The 21572-nt window shown below is 38.3% G+C and overlaps 3 protein-coding genes and 1 long non-coding RNA gene across 4 annotated transcripts; 3 read left to right on the forward strand and 1 right to left on the reverse strand.

Moving 5' to 3' along the window:
• The first annotated feature begins 2 nt into the window (after positions 1-2).
• LOC113466422 lies at positions 3-529 on the forward strand. The gene is made up of 2 exons (XR_003390812.1): positions 3-209; positions 293-529. It is a non-coding gene; the product is annotated as an uncharacterized LOC113466422 (long non-coding RNA).
• A 6446-nt stretch (positions 530-6975) lies between these two features.
• On the reverse strand, positions 6976-15137 carry LOC103506832 (choline transporter-like protein 1). Its single transcript, XM_026821790.1, has 14 exons — positions 15108-15137; positions 14511-14612; positions 13712-13775; positions 13060-13275; positions 12253-12483; positions 11598-11851; positions 10803-10984; positions 10690-10758; positions 10577-10645; positions 10464-10532; positions 10351-10419; positions 9745-9947; positions 9032-9264; positions 6976-8414 (listed from the first exon to the last, which is right to left on the reverse strand). Exons 1-14 carry the CDS (start codon positions 15135-15137, stop codon positions 8262-8264), a joined length of 1944 nt encoding a protein of 647 aa, XP_026677591.1. The 3' UTR covers positions 6976-8261.
• Positions 15138-15635: 498 nt separating this feature from the next.
• Positions 15636-21377, forward strand: LOC103506833 (choline transporter-like protein 1). The gene is made up of 3 exons (XM_026821791.1): positions 15636-15778; positions 20232-20447; positions 21348-21377. The coding sequence occupies exons 1-3, from the start codon at positions 15668-15670 to the stop codon at positions 21375-21377; spliced, it is 357 nt and encodes a 118-aa protein (XP_026677592.1). The 5' UTR covers positions 15636-15667.
• LOC103506813 (choline transporter-like protein 3) lies at positions 17510-18751 on the forward strand. Its single transcript, XM_008471222.2, has 3 exons — positions 17510-17652; positions 17962-18110; positions 18494-18751. Exons 1-3 carry the CDS (start codon positions 17512-17514, stop codon positions 18720-18722), a joined length of 519 nt encoding a protein of 172 aa, XP_008469444.1. The 5' UTR covers positions 17510-17511; the 3' UTR covers positions 18723-18751.
• Positions 21378-21572: the final 195 nt, after the last annotated feature.

Below are 21572 nucleotides of genomic sequence, written 5' to 3' on the forward strand. Positions count from 1 at the left end.
GTTTACAAGGCAGACGCTAATTACGAAAGTTGGAGAACTTTTGCAATAAAAAGAAAACAATATAAATTCAAGAGTTTATTTTAATTTGAATGTAAAGATATAATAATGAAATAATATGAAATACAAGTTAAAGGTAGGTTCAAATAACTATGACCTAGCACTCAGGTGACAATCTAACCAAATCTGCCCTTAGCACAGGGACAACAGAGGTATTTGGCTTTCACCTAGAGGTATTTTAGAAATGTAGGGTTGTTACCCACATAACTTAACCTTAGTGCAGGGATTAACAGAGGTATTTATACTAATGTCTTTCACCTAGAGGTATTTTAGAAATGTAGGGTTTTACCCACATAACTCGCTCAAACTTCATGCTATACTAACTAGCCATCAATGTGTCCAAAGATCTTGTCAATTTGCTGTCTTTTTGGGGCTCTGCACTGATTTGGTTTGTTCTCGGAACGGCTGGCTTTCTCCTATCCTGTCCTTTTGCTTTCGGGATGATAAGACACCTTCCGTTTCAATACCCCCTATATCAATCCTGTTTTTTTTTTTTTTTTTTTTTTTTTTTTAATTAATATTAATAAGTACCAAAAAAAAAAAAAATCGGAAGCGGCACGTTTGCATTCCCGTTCCTGTTTTTATATATATATATAATATATATTTATCTAAATCCTCTTTAGGGATGAGGTATTTATGTTTTTTTTTCTATTTAAATTCCCTTTTTAGGAAGCTCTAAGAATTGAGAAACGAAGTTTTTACACCCCGCGTGGAGTAAAAAGTGGGGAGTGTGAAATCCTTCATGAAATAGGGACTAGGAATAGGACCACAGCCAATGGGCAATGGGTTATCAATGTTTATTCTGATAACATTGCTTATTATTATTATTATCATCATTTTATTTTATTTCTTTCCTATTATCTCTTCAATAAGTGTGATTCGGTGTTGTGCTGTGTGGTGGGGTGTCAGGAGTCGCAGAATAAACAGAGTTAGTGGGATAGTGGGTGTTTAGAGTTGGGTGGGTGTGAGACGAAGACGAACTCTCTTAGTTTGGAACAAAAAGTGACGCGATCTTTTTTTCTACGTTCTAGGATTATTTTATGTTTCTTTTCCTGTTGATATCAAGCCTGTGTTGAGGTAGGTAAGCTAACACCACTTCTTGTGAGGTCTTGAAGCTCAATTATTATTTTTTTTTCTTGGTTCCTTTGTACATACCTAGTATGTATTATCATTATCACTGTAACGATGTGAATTTTGAATTTTAACTCGAGGATTTTTTTCATTTAGATTGTACACGTTGGTTTCAGCATAAGTCTGGAACCGTTTGTTTTTTGTTGAGTGAACTAGTGAAGTGAACTTTTAACTTTCTTTATCCAGAAGTTTGTGTTTTATGTTTTATGAATTTCTTACATTAAAATAAAAGGAAACTCTATTGTTACATTACCTACTGTGTTATCAAACATTGTAAAGGTCAGAAATTGAGAGGACCCAAGTACGAGTAGGTATTACTAACTATTTATAGCTATATAGTAAATAAATTTTATCAAACTTGCCTACTTCTTACCTATTTATTATTTCTTTTAGATTCACTTGTTGCTTGTTGATCATTAGTAGGTACATTGTTGTTTAGGAAACCTATCTGTTTGAAGGACAGAGTACGAGAGGGTTTCACACCAAAATTTATTTTTTTATCTTGAGGTAGGTAAGCTAACACCACTTCTTGTGAGGTCTTGAAGATCAATTATTACCTATTATTATTATTATTTTTTTTTTCTTGGTTCCTTTGTACATAGGTATGTATTATCACTGTATCGAATGAACGATGTGAATTTTGAATTTTAACTCGAGGATTTTTTTCATTTAGATTGTACACGTTGGTTTCAGCATAAGTCTGGAACAGTTTGTTTGAATTTGACGAAAATCGGTAGATAATTATGTTGGGTCCGGCCAGTTTTGATGATAAAATTCGACAGAAATCTTTTGGGCCCGATCATGTCTGTGGGGGCTCCGTGATATTCCTTGTTTTCTGCATGACTTTTACTTCCATGAACCACTAGGTACTTAGTAGATATTTATAATAGGGGTGTGTTTCATTTTTCTCCCCCCTTTACACTTCTTAGCGTTCAAACATATATGGTACGTTTTATTTACGAGTTTGTATCGTTTAATTCCCTCATCAGATAGGCAAGAAGAATACTTCCCATTTACTTGTAGGTCGTCACTTTGACCAATGACCGTGTCTGATACTCCTCTTCCAATATTCTGCTACTTGGCACAAAGGTTAAATGTATATTCACAAAGGGTTAATTAGTATCTTCGCAGGTCTTTGGTTTAGCGGTATGTCATAGGAATTAGCTGGGATTATCCGTTTCCAGGGGACGCCCGATTATTTTTATAATTTTCGCGGAGGCTTCTACAGTGTCCCCCATTGCTCTAGTGATTATCATTTGCCTCTTTCCATCAACTTGATCCTTGATCTATTATTATGTAATGGGTGACTCAGTAACTTCTTTTTTTTTTCGATTACAAAAACTTTTGAACCCTATGTCATAATATGAATTTACCCACTAAACAAATAAAACAAGCCTTGTTTGTTTAAAAAAAAAAAAAAAATACAATCAATGACTCTTATATTAAATCATGATCATGACTCATTATTTGAAACCACAACATTGTAGAACCTTGCCTTGTAAATGCTAGGTCTTCAAGTCCCGCTCGGGGAGAAGGTTCGTTCTAGGAACGGCTGGTTTTCTCCTATCCTGGCCAGCTTAGATAACTTGGTTGGTAGCGCGTCTGCCTTGTAAGCGCTAGATCGCGGGTTCCATTCTCGTCTAGGGCGGATTTCATCCTGAACGGATAAGGTTCGTTCTCGAAACGGCTGGCTTTCTCCTCTCCTGTCCTCTCTTAGAGTTCTTGACGATGGGACCTCCGTTGCTCTCTCTATTGTACTTGTTGGGAGAAAAGACATTCCCGACTCAACTGTAACTTGGCACTTTCATTTCATTCCTTCCATTCTTCTTCCTAACTGAAACTTTATTATACTCACTACTTAGTGTTGTGATGATGTCTCGTGTCACGCCACGGCCAGTCAGTTTCTGCTGACTTAACGCTCTTTTGCTTCGGCCTAGAACCTAGAGGGTCCCAGGAGAGGATATTGCTGAGAGAGTAGTTTTGGACGGAGAGACAGCAGGTTGTTTGAAAGATAAGATCCACGTATTTATTAATAATTTATTAAATATTATTCCCTTAATCATAAGAGTTGAGTTATTATCCTTTAACTTTTTATTGATCTATTTATTTTTATATTTTATTCTCCATTACCAATATAATAAATTTCAAATTTTAAATAAATACCATTCCCAAACTCCTGTTTGTTTCTTCGTTCTAAAAACCTATCCCCGTCGTGAGACGTTAAATCTCGGCAGGTTCACCTACCAAAATAGGTACCCGTCACACTCGTAACAGAGAACTCTCCAGTATCCGCCCTGTTCCATGTCTGTAGTAGTGGTGGTAGGTAGGTACTTATCAAACATTAACATATGTACCTTGAATGCATATCTAACTACTTGAGTATGTAATAGCTTATATTAATAGTTCTACCTAGCCATTTAATGCCTATCTTGATAGGTACTTACATGAACATTACCTGCCAACATGATTCAATATTGATAAGTTAAGCTGGGAGGAAAAAAGAAAAAAAATCTGGTGTGAACATCACACGACTTTCCTTATCCTGTTGAATGATGCTTATTTGAGTGTTCTTTTACCCTAACTTTTACAATATCTCTAACCGTTTTGTCGCTATAGCTGAAAACCGCCAAAAAACGGTCGAAATCTGTCCAAAAGCGGTCAAAATACCGCCAAGCGCAGCAACCATCTCAAACAAACGTTTTGTGTTGCATCCTTGTCACATTAGTGAACCACATACCAAATTTCAAGTTTCTAGCTTATACCGTTCCCGAGATATTGTTAAATTACACCAAAAACCGCCAAAAAGCGGTAAAATGCCGCCAACCGTAGCACCGGTCTTAACCAAAAGTTTCGTGTCGCATCCTTGTCACATTTGACAGCTACATACCAAATTTCAAGTCTCTACCTCTTACCGTTCTCGAGATATTTTGTTTACAGACACACGGACACACAGACACAGACACGGACCAATGGCTGAAACTTTGGATTTAAGCTCTAGGGACCTCAAAACGTGTTTTGGCACTAAAAACTGACCATCGAAATTTTGACCCGATTACATTACTTTCCTTCCTATAGGATAAAAGTAAAAAATGGTGTTTTGGATTATTATTCTGAAATCCAATTTTATCTAGTGTAAGAGGCCCTGATAACTTTGGGGGGGGGGTGGTGCCCCCACCCCCCCCCCCCCCACAGACAGACAGACACACAGACAGACAGACACACAGACAGACAGACAATTTTGTTTACAGACACACACACGGACCAATGGCTGAAACTTTGGATTTAGGCTCTAGGGACCTCAAAACGTGTTTTGACACTAAAAACTGACCATCGAAAATTTGACCCGATTACATTACTTTCCTTCCTATAGGATAAGGAAAGTAATAAAAATAGATTGTGTGTTGTGAGGGAGGTTTAAAAAATTTCCGGCGTTTATCTATTTGTCGAAAAGACCACATTACTCATTAGATTTTGGGCGCAATAGGACCTTTATAGGGAGGCGCTGTAGGCGTCTTTCTTTCTGAGTTTTATAGTTTTTTTTTTTTTTTACTCAGACCATCTGACAATCAGGAACTTTTTCGGGCACACACGTTCCGTTTGTCAGACAGTCTGAGGGTGAGTGGCTGGCGTTAGGAAATGACGTGTATCGTAAGAAACGCCAAAACCGTCTTACCCCTTACCCGCGTCTCACCTAGAACGGAGGGAAAGGTTCAATTGCATTATTTTTAATGTGATATCAATAATAATAGGCGCCAGTCTGTGATAAGTCTAGCAATAAATACTTGCACTAGCTTCCTCCCTTCTCCTCCTCCTTCTTCTCCTCCTCCCTTCTCCTCCTCCTCCTTCTCCTTCTCCTCCTTCTTCTCCTCCTCCTTCTCCTCCTCCTTGCTTCCTCCCTTCTCCTCCTCCTCCTCCTCCTTCTCCTTCTTCTCCTCCTCCTTCTCCTCCTTCTCCTCTTCCTTCTCCTCCTTCTCCTCCCTCTCCTCCTCCTCCTCCTCCTCCTCTTCCTTCTCCTCCTCCTCCTTGTATCACTATTTCTCTTTCTTTCTCTTCTCTTTCTCGTGGAGTATTGATCGATGTACGTTTATTTGGCATCAAATGCATTGTTACTGAAACTATTCTGATCTACTTAATACATATTTAGAAGAAAACAGGGTCCTCAGTGCGGGCGACCTACGAAGTAGTTAGATCGAAAGCCCCTGAAAACGAAGAGGCTTCTCACGCGCCGCGTCGCCGCGGAATCGAACCCGCGACCTGGCCCTTACAAGGCAGACGCACTACTCTCCCAGCTAACTAGGCTGGCTATGAACAAGTTTCTTTACAAAAGTTTTTTTTTTCAAAATAAGATCCACAACCGCTGCACCGGCTAGAGTCCACCGGTTGATGTAACACTGGTGGATTGGTGGATACCTTGAATGCATATCTAACTACTTGAGTATGTAATAGCTTATATTAATAGTTCTACCTAGCCATTTAATGCCTATCTTGATAGGTACTTACATGAACATTACCTGCCAACATGATTCAATATTGATAAGTTAAGCTGGGAGGAAAAAAGAAAAAAAATCTGGTGTGAACATCACACGACTTTCCTTATCCTGTTGAATGATGCTTATTTGAGTGTTCTTTTACCCTAACTTTTACAAAAAAAGCGGCCGAAATGCCGCCAACTGCAGCACCTATCCTAACCAAAAGTTGTGTTGCATCCATTTGTGGACTTCATACCAAAGTTCATGTCTCTAGCTCATACCGTTCCCGAGATATTATTGAATTACACCAAAAACCGCCAAAAAGCGGCAAAATACCGCCAAGCGTTGCACCGATCTTAACCAAAAGTTTCGTGTCGCATCCTTGTCACATTTGTCATCTGCACGCCAAATTTCAAGTCTCTAGCTCTTACCGTTCTCGAGATATTTTGTTTACAGACAGACACACACACGGACCAATGGCTAGACACACACACGGACCAATGGCTGAAACTTTGGATTTAGGCTCTAGGGACCTCAAAACGTGTTTTAGCACTAAAAACTGACCATCGAAATTTTGACCCGATTACATTACTTTCCTTCCCCTTCCTATAGGATAAGGAAAGTACAAATGGATTAATCGCATAAGTATTACTTAAAAATAATAAAATAAAAGATAAATAACCTTCGTAGCCGAGTGAGTGTATCACTAGACTAGCACAGGGGAGGTCCCGAGTTCAATTTTTTTTTCTGCACCCTTGACTTACCTCGGTTACTGTAAAGTCAGATATGTCCTCACTTTGATCTTCCGCCATTTTGAGACCACTTGGTCAAAATGATTTCCAAGTACCTATCGCAAACTAAAAAGGGAAAGATTTTCTAACTTTGTAGCGCGTACAGGAGTTCTCTTGATGTAAACTCGGAAATGAAATGGTAAGTTGTTGTATAGCCAGTTCAAGATCCAGAAACTAGCTGAGTTTGCCATCCTAGTTAACTTGGTTGGTAGCGCGAATGCTTTGTTAGCGCCAGGTCGCGGGTTCGATTCCCACCCGGGGCGGATTGTATCCTACACAGGTAAAGTTCGCTCTCGGAACGGCTGGCTTTCTCCTATCCTGTCTTCCCTCTCTCTTCGCTTTGGAGACGATAAGACCTTAGCAGTTACAGTTCTCTCTTTTTATACTGATCAAAATGGCCCATTTTTCACAATATATACCTTCTCATACCTACTAGAATGTAGTTGATTTGTTTCTGGCTCTTCAAACTCTCTAAAGTCTAAACTGATAAAATTGAGATGGACTACATAAAAACAACAACAGGGAGGTTTCATTTTATAAAATTTTATTAAAAAAAAGATAATGGGAGGTATATAAAAAAATAAAATAGTTTGTATGATAATAACTAAATTAATAGAAAGATATACGTACTAAAATATAAACTTACACTTAAAAATACCTTTTCGCATTCAGAAATCGGCGTTCAAAACAAAACTTTTTTTTATGAAGCGGAGTGCACCCAGAAAAAGACAGCAGCTGAATGTCACCAACCACGCAAAATGTTGCCTTTCCATCATATAAAAAAATAGTTCTTAGGTTTTAGACTAATCATAAAAATACTTCCGTGTTACACAAATAATAATTAATAATTATTGACAAAATGAGAGAAAAAAGAAAAAAAATCTGGTGTAAATTGGTGCGTTAGGTTTTTTTTAGGATGTGGTTTCACATCATTTAGGTAATACCTATACATATTTTATGTAGAGGGACGAACATAATTAGGTACCCAGGGTTATGTACTAAGTATTTAGGTAATTCCCTTTGAAAAGAAAAGATCAACGCACCACGCTACTTCAAAAAAGTTCTCAAAAATTAATAGGAGCTTACTTCACTAAGAAAAATAATTACATCATAAAAGAAGTATAAAACCTTAAAAAAATACATTAGAAAACCAAGAGTATTTTTTAGGGGGTAGGACATTACTTGGGACATTCTCCCTAGTAAAAAAAGACTTCAGTAAAAAATAAATAGTAATAATAATGAAAAAAGATCCTATTTTTGGAATCGGAAAATGAACTTTTCAAAGATGGAGGGATATCATCGGAAGAAAAGACGTACTGAAGTTATATTGATACAAGAAATAACTACTTATATGTACCTACAGAAATTTTTGGAAGTTCTTTTGTACTTCAAGGTTTAATTCAATATATCGATGGAAATCTAACAAATACGCAAATACGTCGTCCAGAGAATGTCTGACCTAAAGTCCACTATACAATTTGATATCATCTCAAGTAAAAAACAAAGAATTAACATATAGACCACAATTGCAGGAGTGGAAACGATAATTACCTATTACACAAAGGAAAAATAAACAATCGATTTTTTTGCATCACAAATCGAGCATTCGTTTCATGATTTATAGATAATCGATTTATTTCGGGTCACAAGTCGATTAATAGTATTTGGTTCTTGATTATTTGTAAATCGATTTTTTGCGTCCTAAATCGATTAATACTAACTTGGGTTCTTGATTCTTCGAAAATCGATTCTCCCCGTTGGAAAATCCATCTCAGGGGCGTATGGTGAGTTTGGTCAGGGAGGTTGTTCGGATTCACGGGCTAGCTGCTCCGTCCCCGACGCGGAGTTCCCGTTTAGAATCCTCTACGAATTCCATCAGACCGGCACTCATAAAGTAAGGTTTGGCTTCTCCATCGTTCAGCTCACAGTCCTCGCAGAAACACAGGAAAATGGTGTCGATCACCATCTGAAAACAACAGACAGGCAAAATAGTATGTCAGTCAAACTATTGAACAAAGGAAGCAAAAAATAAAGAAAAGTGGAAAAGGATTCAAATAATAGGGAGATCTATAGGGGTAACTTAAAACACTTGAGAGAATTGAGCAATAATGACAGTAAGTAATAAAGTAATAATAAATAAACTGAACATAGGTACCTACGAGATTAGGTACTTATTAAATAATAATAGACTCTTGAATGGAAGAGAACCACTATTAGGTGAGGTTAACGCCGGAGGCGTTCTCTACCACCTAACCCTTGGAGTTCCATTATTATGTGGTCAAATTCTCAAATAACTGAGGATAAAACTCCATGCCTCGGCTGGGATCGAACCCACGCTCTCCTGTTTACTAGGCGAACGTCTTGACCACTACACCACAAGGCAGGTTAATCGCTGAAGACCTTAGCAGTTATTCAGAGATGTTAAGCCCTAAAAAAAAAAAAAAAAAAAAAAAAAAAAAAAAAAAAAAAAAAGAGAAAAAAAAATTTTTTTTTTTTTAAAAAAAAAAAAAAAAAAAAAAAAGAAAATACTAGTACTTACCTATGGTTCGCTATATTTTAGAAATACAAAGTAAAAAAGCTCACCTCGTATACAGAGAAGAAGCAGTGTGCAATGAAGTAGGACACGAGGCCCACTATAGTGAGGGGGACACCCAGATGTTGTACTCCGGGGATAGGATCTATCAGATAGAATCCTAGGAACACCGTACACGCCACTACCAGGACTTTGCCTAGCTGTAATACGAAATCTCCCACTGAATTGATAGCGGCTACACGGAGTGCGTTAGAGGTGAGCAGCTTGAATGCTTGCTGACCACCTGCCAATGAAATAAATAGAGATATAAGAAAAACATAAAAATACAATTTAAACAAGTGTTCTTAAACAGGAAGTAAAATAGAATTTATACTACCAGCATAGGACTGAAAAGTCCCTTTACTCTCGCAGCCTAAACAAGGTCTTGTATATTTGATAGGTAATAAAATTACATTTTAAGGAAAAATATCAAGATCTGTTTAAATTTAAAAAAAAAAATAAATAAAAAAAAAAGAAGTAGACCAGCTTAGTCTGGCTAGGGGACAGGGAGGATACCAGCTTGAAATTCCCCTTGCTAGAGAAGTAGCAAATTTTCAGTGCGAAGGGCATCCACTAGCATTTTTTCTTTTTAGCCAAATCCAAAAGTGAACCCAAAACAATCACCCTAAAGCTGATTGAGAGGCTGACGAAAAACGCCGACCGACCACATCTGAACACGGGAAAAGACAAAGAAAAGAAGAGAGTCCCTGCCGTTTTGTCTCACCTCGACAGAAGCTGGTACCAAACATGGCCACTTCAATGTATGCGTTCCGCGTGATATATTTCAATATACTCTCCAGACAGGCAAAACAACACTGTAAACCTTCATAGGCAGATCTAACCCAATCATGCTTGGAGTCTTTCATGGCAGACTTGAGAGAGGTGAGAATGACACGGATCTGAAAATAATACAGAAAGTTGTAAGAAAGGAGGCATTATGTTAAAAATACCGAGAGTATCGAATATTCTTTGTTACTGTCTTCGGATCCAACATTTTACATAAAAATCTCTTTTTTCGTACTATCTTACTCTTCTTATCCTATACTAATATAGGAAGGAAACTACTGTAATATAAAGCAGTACTTTGACCGCATTTTGGCAGTTAGAGCTAATTCAACCAATTTTACAGACTTTTTCCCCATCCATGGCACAAGCTCTGCTTATACAGGTGGGTATACCATTTATACGAAAAATGTATGTTCTGAGTTTTTTGTCGATCAAATATAAATGGAAACTTATTTAAAAATAATAAAGAACCATATGAATAGATCATATACACGAGCAAACTGAAAACACAAGACAATATAATGCATACAGCACCAGCCATCACCATATGTTGACACCCAATACAGAACTGAACCAGCCAGAACCATATGAATAGATCATATACACGAGCAAACTGAAAACACAAGACAATATAATGCATACAGCACCAGCCATCACCATATGTTGACACCCAATACAGAACTGAACCAGCCAGAACCATATGAATAGATCATATACACGAGCAAACTGAAAACACAAGACAATATAATGCATACAGCACCAGCTATCACCATATGTTGACACCCAATACAGAACTGAACCAGCCAGAACCATATGAATAGATCATATACACGAGCAAACTGAAAACACAAGACAATATAATGCAAACAGCACCAGCTATCACCATATGTTGACACCCAATACAGAACTGAACCAGCCAGAACCATATGAATAGATCATATACACGAGCAAACTGAAAACACAAGACAATATAATGCAAACAGCACCAGCTATCACCATATGTTGACACCCAATACAGAACTGAACCAGCCAGAACCATATGAATAGATCATATACACGAGCAAACTGAAAACACAAGACAATATAATGCAAACAGCACCAGCTATCACCATATGTTGACACCCAATACAGAACTGAACCAGCCAGAACCATATGAATAGATCATATACACGAGCAAACTGAAAACACAAGACAATATAATGCATACAGCACCAGCCATCACCATATGTTGACACCCAATACAGAACTGAACCAGCCAGAACCATATGAATAGATCATATACACGAGCAAACTGAAAACACAAGACAATATAATGCATACAGCACCAGCCATCACCATATGTTGACACCCAATACAGAACTGAACCAGCCAGAACCATATGAATAGATCATATACACGAGCAAACTGAAAACACAAGACAATATAATGCATACAGCACCAGCCATCACCATATGTTGACACCCAATACAGAACTGAACCAGCCAGAACCATATGAATAGATCATATAATACATACAGCACCAGCTATGATAACTGTTTTTAACTTTTTTGGAATGGCAAAATGGAAAATCCAATATGATTTTTGGCTTTTCAAGATTTCAAGATATCTTTTCATCGTTTTGACCTTAGAATTGGATTCCCCCCCCCCTCAATATTCTACATCGAAATCGACCATCCCTTTTTTTTACTTTAACCCAAATGCATTTGTTTCATTCACTTATGATTATGAATGAACCACTTTATTAAAAGGAAAATGATGTAAACCACTACATCCAGATGTGATAAACTTTACCTTCATAGCAAAGTCCTTCTTGTAGTAGAGATTCTGGTTAGGGCCCTCCGCCAGAAATCCTCCTCCCTGAATGAGGAGACCCAAATACACGCAGCCCGCAAACACCAGCATGAGTGCAAGGAATGTGACTAGCGGTTGTATCAGGAGCAGAGGCATGTCTTGGATAGCTTTCCCTGCCTCGGTAAATAGACGAACGACCAGTTTGACTCTCTTGCGCATCACGAGGACTATCACCAGAACAACTGAGGGGGGAGGAGAACATAGAAGTTAGAATATACCTTGTTTACCCTGCCAGAATGAGCCTTAAAAGTACTTTTACTCCCGTACTACAAACAATGTTTCTGTACTGTGTTCGAAAAGACCCCTGAATATTTTTGAATTTCTAGTCTTCTAGAGATGACAATCTGAAATTTAGGTTGTGTGCTATCTTTTGCAATCCCATAAGTAGTCGTCACATTCCTACCAGAGCCAGGGTCGGTCCCAGGGGGCCAACAAAATCTTAAATAGAAAAAATATGATTGTAATACATCATATCAAAAATCTTTAAAAATGTAGTACTTTGATGAGATGATTTTTTTTTCAACTCTGGGAATCGAACAAACCATCCCCGTAAAATCTCGAATCACGGGTAAAAAGACGCCGGAAAAAAAGCCGCCTGGCTGGGATTCGAAGAGATTCTGGTTAGGGCCCTCCGCCAGAAATCCTCCTCCCTGAATGAGGAGACCCAAATACACGCAGCCCGCAAACACCAGCATGAGTGCAAGGAATGTGACTAGCGGTTGTATCAGGAGCAGAGGCATGTCTTGGATAGCTTTCCCTGCCTCGGTAAATAGACGAACGACCAGTTTGACTCTCTTGCGCATCACGAGGACTATCACCAGAACAACTGAGGGGGGAGGAGAACATAGAAGTTAGAATATACCTTGTTTACCCCGCCAGAATGAGCCTTAAAAGGACTTTTACTCCCGTAGTATAAACAATGTGTCTGTACTGTGTTCGAAAAGACCCCTGAATATTTTTGAATTTCTAGTCTTCTAGAGATGAGAATCTGAAATTTAGGTTAGTGTGCTATCTTTTGCAATCCCATAAGTAGTTGTCACATTCCTACCAGAGCCAGGGTCGGTCCCAGGGGGCCAACAAAATCTTAAATAGAAAAAAGATGATTGTAATACATCATATCAAAGATCTTTAAAAATGTAGTACTTTGATGAGATGATTTTTTTTCAGCTCTGGGAATCGAACAAACCATCCCCGTAAAATCTCGAATCACGGGTAAAAAGACGCCGGAAAAAAAGCCGCCTGGCTGAGATTCGAACGGTTTTCGGTGTAATTTAACAATACCTCGGGAACGGTATAAGCTAGAGACTTGAAATTTGGTATGTAGTTCACCCGCCTGGCTGGGATTCGAACCCAGCGTCTCCCGGTTGCGAGTCCACGCTCAAAATCATTAGACCCCACTCACCCAAGGCGACCAAAGTGGCCACAATAGCGTATATGAAGTACGTGTTGATTTCTCGCTCTATGATCTGGGTGCGCTCCTTGATCTTGGTCTTCTGGTACCAGGTGAACCATAGGAATACAGTGAGGCCAATGGAAGCGAGAGTGGCACCGATCAGTACTGTCCATACGATCAGACCAGCCACGAAGCGCAGGAGAAAGACCAGGATGAGAGCGAATACTGGGGGATGAAATGATCATGAATTAGAATCAAGATGGGATATCAAGAAATTTGAATCATGTTGTTGTTTGCAAATGTCGGGTTATTTGACTGCCTACAATGTAAAAAACATTCAACTACAGGGTAAAATTTGAAGTATAAAAGAATATACCTCATTTCTACTGCTCGGACGAGATTGGAAAGTCCTTTACCTCCCCTAATCGCTTAAAGGGACGTTTAAATACAGTAAATTAATAATCAAGACAACCTTTTTTCCTCTTTATTTCCAAGTTCTTTAAATCCAAATATCATCAAAACCGGACAAGTTGTTCTGTAGTTATGGCGAAACGAAACAATTTCTTCACTTCATTATGTTCTTATTCTCCTTCCAACAGTTTTCACGTTCTTACAGCACAGACCTTGAATTTCTAGCTTCTTTATCTCGATAAGAACTCACCTGTAGCAAATAATACGAGTTTGATCATTTCACCTTTCACCAGGTTCACGTCTTCAACCGCTTCCTGAAATCATACAAATATTAATTAATTTTAATTTAACAAGTTTCCATTTATTTTTGATCGATAAAAAACTCAGAACATACATTTTTTTTATAAATGGTATACCCATCCGTATAAGCAGAGCTTGTGCCACGGATGGGGAGTTCATTTATAATATTTATCTAGTTTCAATTTCATTCTATAAATCTTATTGAGTAATCAGGAATAAATAATCTTAATAATAATCTTATATAATCTTATTTAATAAATATATAATCAGGAAGGACGCTTCTATTCATTCATATACATGTTTGTTTCGAACCCTCTTGATTTCATTCTGGGTCGAAAATTTCGCCATGTGCATTTATCTCCATGGCTAGTCAATACTAGGTTGTTCTTGAGAGGCTGAGTGGTTGGAAACCCCTGTGTTAGGGTGACCACAACCTCGGTTTACTATCCACTCCTTTTATCCGAAACCGTGCAAACACGTGCGTATCGCGATCGTGTAAACGCACCTTATCTTCGCGCCGCGCGCATCAGCTGATCGTTTCCCCTCCCGCCTACACCAAGAAGAACGGGGGAGAAGAAAACCCCAATCAGTCGCCATTGCCATTGAGTCACCATCGGAATCAATGCGTTCGTTACCAACCTTATCAATCTTCAAACCATCTTAAATCTCGTGCACGGTAATTACTTCTAATCTCTAATCTTTTACCCGTCCATTGCTCTCCCAAAACCCTGCCCTAGATCATCACTTGCCTGGAAATATTCCTGTACTCCGGTACGATTGAAGAAGCTGTCCAGTTTATCTTCGAACTCCTTCGGTAAACATCGGTTGAGGAATCGGGTGTAATTGGGTTCCTATCTCCTCGCCTCCCTCTCTTCCAATGTCCGTCTAGTAGCCTGAGAAACACTAATAAATAAATAATAAAATTGTCATCGAACCTCCTATCCTATAATGAGTTATAACCTACCTCTATCAACTGTATTCTCTACAATCTACACTTCTTTGCCAAAATATTGTTTCTTTTCTTTACGATTGCATGACTCCTTGACCTACAACCTACTCATCAATATATACCTGTAGATATTGACCTATGCGTGTAGTAAATATAATTCACAGAGTTGTCCGAACTTTTGGTGGACAACATTATGTGGGTCAGCAAAATAATGCTGATAAATTGATAATGCTTGTTCTCAGAACAGCTTTCGGTCTCCTATCCTGTCTTCCTTCTCTCTTTGCTTTCGTTACTAGTGTGACGGGTAGCTATTTTGGTAGATAGCCTGTCGAGAACCCTACTCATCAATAGGTATACCTGTAGATATTGACCTGTGCGTGTAGTAAATATAATTTACAGAGTTGTCCGAACTTTTGGTGGACAACATGTGGGTCAGCAAAATAATGGTGATGAATTGATAAGGTTCGTTCTCGGAACACCTTTCGGTCTCCTATCCTGTCTTCCTTCTCTCTTTGCTTTCGTTACTAGTGTGACGGGTAGCTATTTTGGTAGATAGCCTGTCAAGAATTAACGTCTCACGAGGGGAAAAAGTTTTAAACGAAGAAATAAACAGGAATTTGGGAATGGTATTTATTTTATTTATGGTATTTATTTATTTTATTTATTGGAGAATTAAATATAATAGATTAAATACAAAACAATAGATCAACAATAGTTTTTGGGAAATAACTCAACTCTTATGATTTTGAACATATTTAATTAATTAATTAATTAATAATGAATACGTGGAGCTTGCCTTTCAAACAACCTGCTACTTCTCCGTCCAAAACTAGTCTCAGCCAGCCTAGTTAGCTTAGTTGGTAGTGCGTCTGCCTTGTAAGCGCTAGGCCGCGGGTTCGATTCCCGCCCGGGGCGGATTTACTCCTGATACAACCCCTAGTCACATTCCTTGCACTCATGCTGGTGTTTGCGGGCTGCGTGTATTTGGGTCTCCTCATTCAGGGAGGAGGATTCCTGGCGGAGGGCCCTAACCAGAATCTGTACTACAAGAAGGACTTTGCTATGAAGGTAAAGTTTATCACATCTGGATGTAGTGGTTTACATCATTTTCCTTTTAATAAAGTGGTTCATTCATAATCATAAGTGAATGAAACAAATGCATTTGGGTTAAAGTAAAAAAAAGGGATGGTCGATTTCGATGTAGAATATTGAGGGGGGGGGGAATCCAATTCTAAGGTCAAAACGATGAAAAGATATCTTGAAATCTTGAAAAGCCAAAAATCATATTGGATTTTCCATTTTGCCATTCCAAAAAAGTTAAAAACAGTTATCATAGCTGGTGCTGTATGTATTATATGATCTATTCATATGGTTCTGGCTGGTTCAGTTCTGTATTGGGTGTCAACATATGGTGATGGCTGGTGCTGTATGCAGTATGCATTATATTGTCTTGTGTTTTCAGTTTGCTCGTGTATATGATCTATTCATATGGTTCTGGCTGGTTCAGTTCTGTATTGGGTGTACTTTTCGACAAAAACTGGGACACACAAAATGTGAAAAGTGGACCAAGGAAAAGTCGAAAACCTTTAGCGTGCTTCTCTCACTCAAACAAAGGTCATTTCACTTTCTAACACGTCATGTCAGTATGGCTATACATAATTTATCCTGTTCTGTTACCAAAGATTTTTTTTTTTTTTTAGATTTGACAGAGGGAACTCTTAACTGCTAAGGTCTTAAGGTCCAGAGAGAGAGGAGGAAGACAAGATACAAGAAAGCCAGTCGGTCCGAAAACGAATCTGATCTGTTTAGGATAAAATACACCCCGGGCAAGAAACGAACTTAGCGCTTACAAGGCAAACGCGCTACCCTCCCAAGCTAACTAGACTGGAGATGGAGATGTATATTATTTTCTACCCCCAAAGTACACTCTCTTGTCAATATTCTTCAACAAATACAATTTTTCCTGTTTGCAAACTACACCCCAAAAAATCTCCATTTTCAAAGTTTGGGAACACGGTTAGCCCAGTGGTAACGCGTGGTTGCTTGCCGTGCAGAATAGTAATAATAATGATATAATAATAGTGCTTATTTATACTGCTCGCATAGGACTGAAAAGTCCCTTTAATCCAGCAGTAGGCTACTACTATTATTGTGGTCAAATTCTCAAATTATATTGGTACCTTGAATGCATATCTAACTACTTGAGTATGTAATAGCTTATATTAATAGTTCTACCTAGCCATTTAATGCCTCTCTTGATAGGTACTTACATGAACATTACCTGCCAACATGATTCAATATTGATAAGTTAAGCTGGGAGGAAAAAAGAAAAATCTGGTGTGAACATCACACGACTTTCCTTATCCTGTTGAATGATGCTTATTTGAGTGTTCTTTTACCCTAACTTTTACAATATAAGGTCCTGGGTTCGACGCCCATCATCGATGAAAAATAATAATAACCTCATTAGGCATGAATGTTATTTACTTGTTATTTGTTGTGTTATTAATGTTATTTTCTAATGATTTACTTGTGTTTCAGATAGAGGCTAATTCATCAGTGGAAGAGATCTAGTGGACACTATCCTGTGAGAGCAACACCTCATATTATCAACTGACCAGTGGCTATTCGCCATGGGGGGTTGTTTCAGTTCAGACCCGGTCACTCCGGAATATCGGGATAAGGTGGACTCGAACTTTACCGGCTCCGTCAAGAGTAGGTCCTGCACTGATAGACCTTTCCTTCTTCTCCTCATACTGTGTCTCGGACTATTGGTAAGTAACCGGGGGTTTTGGTTCGCCATGGGGGGTTGTTTCAGTTCAGACCCGGTCACTCCGGAATATCGGGACAAGGTGGACTCGAACTTTACCGGGTCCGTCAAGAGTAGGTCCTGCACTGATAGACCTTTCCTTCTTCTCCTCATACTGTGTCTCGGACTATTGGTAAGTAACCGGGGGTTTTCACACCCTGTATTTAAAGAAAAGGAAAAGGGGATCGATCCCCGTAATGTAATGCTGTGATACCCACAAAAGTTGTGAAGAAGCTCTGCTATACCACAAATAAATCATGATTTGGATTTGATTTTTTTTTGATCCCCGTAATGTAATGCTGTGATACCCACAAAAGTTGTGAAGAAGCTCTGCTATACCACAAATAAATCATGATTTGGATTTGATTTATTTAACATTCTAACCGTATTATTTACCTAACTTGTATTTCATATCTACTGTATGTGATATTCTACTCGACAGGCAGGACTCACCGCGTACTGCATAAAGAATGGAGACACTGCTCGTCTATTCAATGGATATGATAACTGTGGCAACATATGTGGTGTTAAGAATGCCCCTGAGGATAATCCCAAGTTTTGCAAAGGCAAGGAAGATGTTTCGAACAAGAAGTGAGTAAGAAGCTGCCATGCAGAAGGTTCTGGGTTCGAATCCCCAGAGTTCACAAAATAATTGTAGACGCTTGTTTATTGCTTCCGATGCTATACAGAGTGTTCGAAAAGTCTTGAAACCCCTAATTGTTATACATCATATCAAAGGCCGTAAATTTGATATAAGTTTTAGCTCGATCCGACAGCCAGGGCTGGAGTTGTGGACTGTTCAAATGTTCATTTTGCGCTGTTCTTCCGCCAATAGGGGGAGAGTATCAAAACTGAGAAATTCTTTTAATTGGTGATTTGTGCTTCAAATCAAATAGATCCCACTAATGATTCATACTGAAATTCAGACCCAAAAATGATATTCTGTTAACTGATTTTGATCTTATCTTTTCCAGGTTTCTCCTAATAACAACACCGGAAGGTCTAACATCTCCCAAGGCAGGGCAGCGTCGCTGTGTTGAGTCTTGCGATGCAGAACCCAATTACACCCGATTCCTCAACCGATGTTTACCGAAGGAGTTCGAAGATAAACTGGACAGCTTCTTCAATCGTACCGGAGTACAGGAATATTTCCAGGCAAGTGATGATCTAGGGCAGGGTTTTGGGAGAGCAATGGACGGGTAAAAGATTAGAGATTAGAAGTAATTACCGTGCACGAGATTTAAGATGGTTTGAAGATGTTAGAGAAGAAACAGAACAAGGCTCCATATTTATTATTTGAATATTTCTTCAACTTTATTTTTCTACGTTTGTACGAAAAGTAACTGATTTTTTTCCATTTCAGATGGTGATCGACACCATTTTCCTGTGTTTCTGCGAGGACTGTGAGCTGAACGATGGAGAAGCCAAACCTTACTTTATGAGTGCCGGTCTGATGGAATTCGTAGAGGATTCTAAACGGGAACTCCGCGTCGGGGACGGAGCAGCTAGCCCGTGAATCCGAACAACCTCCCTGACCAAACTCACCATACGCCCCTGAGATGGATTTTCCAACGGGGAGAATCGATTTTCGAAGAATCAAGAACCCAAGTTAGTATTAATCGATTTAGGACGCAAAAAATCGATTTACAAATAATCAAGAACCAAATACTATTAATCGACTTGTGACCCGAAATAAATCGATTATCTATAAATCATGAAACGAATGCTCGATTTGTGATGCAAAAAAATCGATTGTTTATTTTTCCTTTGTGTAATAGGTAATTATCGTTTCCACTCCTGCAATTGTGGTCTATATGTTAATTCTTTGTTTTTTACTTGAGATGATATCAAATTGTATAGTGGACTTTAGGTCAGACATTCTCTGGACGACGTATTTGCGTATTTGTTAGATTTCCATCGATATATTGAATTAAACCTTGAAGTACAAAAGAACTTCCAAAAATTTCTGTAGGTACATATAAGTAGTTATTTCTTGTATCAATATAACTTCAGTACGTCTTTTCTTCCGATGATATCCCTCCATCTTTGAAAAGTTCATTTTCCGATTCCAAAAATAGGATCTTTTTTCATTATTATTACTATTTATTTTTTACTGAAGTCTTTTTTTACTAGGGAGAATGTCCCAAGTAATGTCCTACCCCCTAAAAAATACTCTTGGTTTTCTAATGTATTTTTTTAAGGTTTTATACTTCTTTTATGATGTAATTATTTTTCTTAGTGAAGTAAGCTCCTATTAATTTTTGAGAACTTTTTTGAAGTAGCGTGGTGCGTTGAACTTTTCTTTTCAAAGGGAATTACTTAAATACTTAGTACATAACCCTGGGTACCTAATTATGTTCGTCCCTCTACATAAAATATGTGTAGGTATTACCTAAATGATGGGAAACCACATCCTAAAAAAAATCTGGTGTGAACATCACACGACTTTTCTTATCCTATTGAATGATGCTTATTTGAGTGTTCTTTTACCCTAACTTTTACAAGGCTGGTGCTGTATGCATTATATTGTCTTGTGTTTTCAGTTTGCTCGTGTATATGATCTATTCATATGGTTCATTATATTGTCTTGTGTTTTCAGTTTGCTCGTGTATATGATCTATTCATATGGTTCTGGCTGGTTCAGTTCTGTATTGGGTGTCAACATATGGTGATGGCTGGTGCTGTATGCATTATATTGTCTTGTGTTTTCAGTTTGCTCGTGTATATGATCTATTCATATGGTTCTGGCTGGTTCAGTTCTGTATTGGATGTCAACATATGGTGATAGCTGGTGCTGTAGCTACCTGGTTCTTCACTCGGGATAAGGACAGACTATCTTCTCCTATCAGTACGGCCATTTCCAATTTGTTCTCCTATCATCTGGGTTCCGTGTCGCTTGGATCTCTCATCATTGCTATCGTGCAGATTGTAAGTATATCTCTCTGGAGAGTAGGAAGAAAATTTGGTGTGAACATTACACGACTTTCCTTGTCCTATTATTTTTTTATATATATGAAGAAACAATCAATAACGATTTATTGATGAGCTGTCCAAAATCTGGGTTGCCAGATGACACAGTATACTACTCAAACAGAATTGTTACATTAAAATCAAATTGAAAAGATTGAAAAATGATATTGGAAAAAAAAGAAATCTCCGTTTGATATCTCAGATTCCAGAGTTTAATCTAGAAGAGTTGCGTGGTGAAATTGTGAATCTGATACAAGATATAACGGGAAATTATATTGGAGACCTATACTCTATGTGGTTTGATGCAGTATATCATGCTTAGTTTTAGTTTCTTCTGGTGTCAGCTAAATAAAATATAGTTGTGCTCTATGTCCGGTGAAATAAATATCTCGAGAACGGTAAGAGCTAGAGCTAGAGACTTGAAATTTGGTATGTAGCTGTCAAATGTGACAAGGATGCGACACGAAACATTTGGCTAAGACCGGTGCAACGGTTGGCGGCATTTTACCGCTTGTAGAGACTTGAAATTTGGTTTGTAGTTTACAAATGTGACAAGGATGCAACACAAAACGTTCGGTTGAGATGGTTGCTGCGCTTGGCGGTATTTTGATCGCTTTTGGACAGATTTCGACCGTTTTTTGGCGGTTTTCAGCTATAGCGACAGACTAGCACACCGTATACATTGAAAAATGAAAACTCTATGCCACTGTATGTAATGTAAAATGCAATGAATAACGCTAGAAGTAAGGCTTTGGCTTCCATGATCAGTTTAGCAATTTGCCATTTATGTGCTCTGAAGTTTTGACATTTTTGTATTTTTTGAAATTTGTAAATTCAAATTTATTTCTTTTTCCACAGGGGGAAATTATGCAGAAGCCACAACAGTGAAAAAGAAAGCTCCTTTTTGTGTTTAACCTAACCCTGTAATAACACTAGTCACTGCCCATTTGGGAAGGCTCCTTTTTGTAGCAATTTTTCAATGGACTACAATACTTATTCTAGGTAGGTAGGTACTACAAATGGAGTTGAAGAGTACATAGTGCACAGTTGTTCATGGAGATGGAAAGGGGTTTATGCTGTTTG

Source organism: Diaphorina citri, unplaced genomic scaffold (genome assembly GCF_000475195.1).
Source record: "Diaphorina citri unplaced genomic scaffold, Diaci psyllid genome assembly version 1.1 scaffold264, whole genome shotgun sequence".
NCBI classification, from domain to species: domain Eukaryota; kingdom Metazoa; phylum Arthropoda; class Insecta; order Hemiptera; family Psyllidae; genus Diaphorina; species Diaphorina citri.

Coding starts and splice junctions, on each gene's coding strand:
- LOC103506832 (XM_026821790.1), bottom strand. CDS start 15,137: ATGTTGTCCACCAAAAGTTCGGACAACTCT. Junction 10,759..10,802: donor GTATTGGGTGTCAACATATG/GTGATAGCTGGT, acceptor TTGTGTTTTCAG/TTTGCTCGTGTATATGATCT. Junction 10,533..10,576: donor GTATTGGGTGTCAACATATG/GTGATAGCTGGT, acceptor TTGTGTTTTCAG/TTTGCTCGTGTATATGATCT.
- LOC103506833 (XM_026821791.1), top strand. CDS start 15,668: ATGCTGGTGTTTGCGGGCTGCGTGTATTTGGGTCTCCTCATTCAGGGA. Junction 15,779..20,231: donor AGAAGGACTTTGCTATGAAG/GTAAAGTTTATC, acceptor TTGTGTTTTCAG/TTTGCTCGTGTATATGATCT. Junction 20,448..21,347: donor TCATTGCTATCGTGCAGATT/GTAAGTATATCT, acceptor CTTTTTCCACAG/GGGGAAATTATGCAGAAGCC.
- LOC103506813 (XM_008471222.2), top strand. CDS start 17,512: ATGGGGGGTTGTTTCAGTTCAGACCCGGTCACTCCGGAATATCGGGAC. Junction 17,653..17,961: donor TACTGTGTCTCGGACTATTG/GTAAGTAACCGG, acceptor TCTACTCGACAG/GCAGGACTCACCGCGTACTG. Junction 18,111..18,493: donor GAAGATGTTTCGAACAAGAA/GTGAGTAAGAAG, acceptor TATCTTTTCCAG/GTTTCTCCTAATAACAACAC.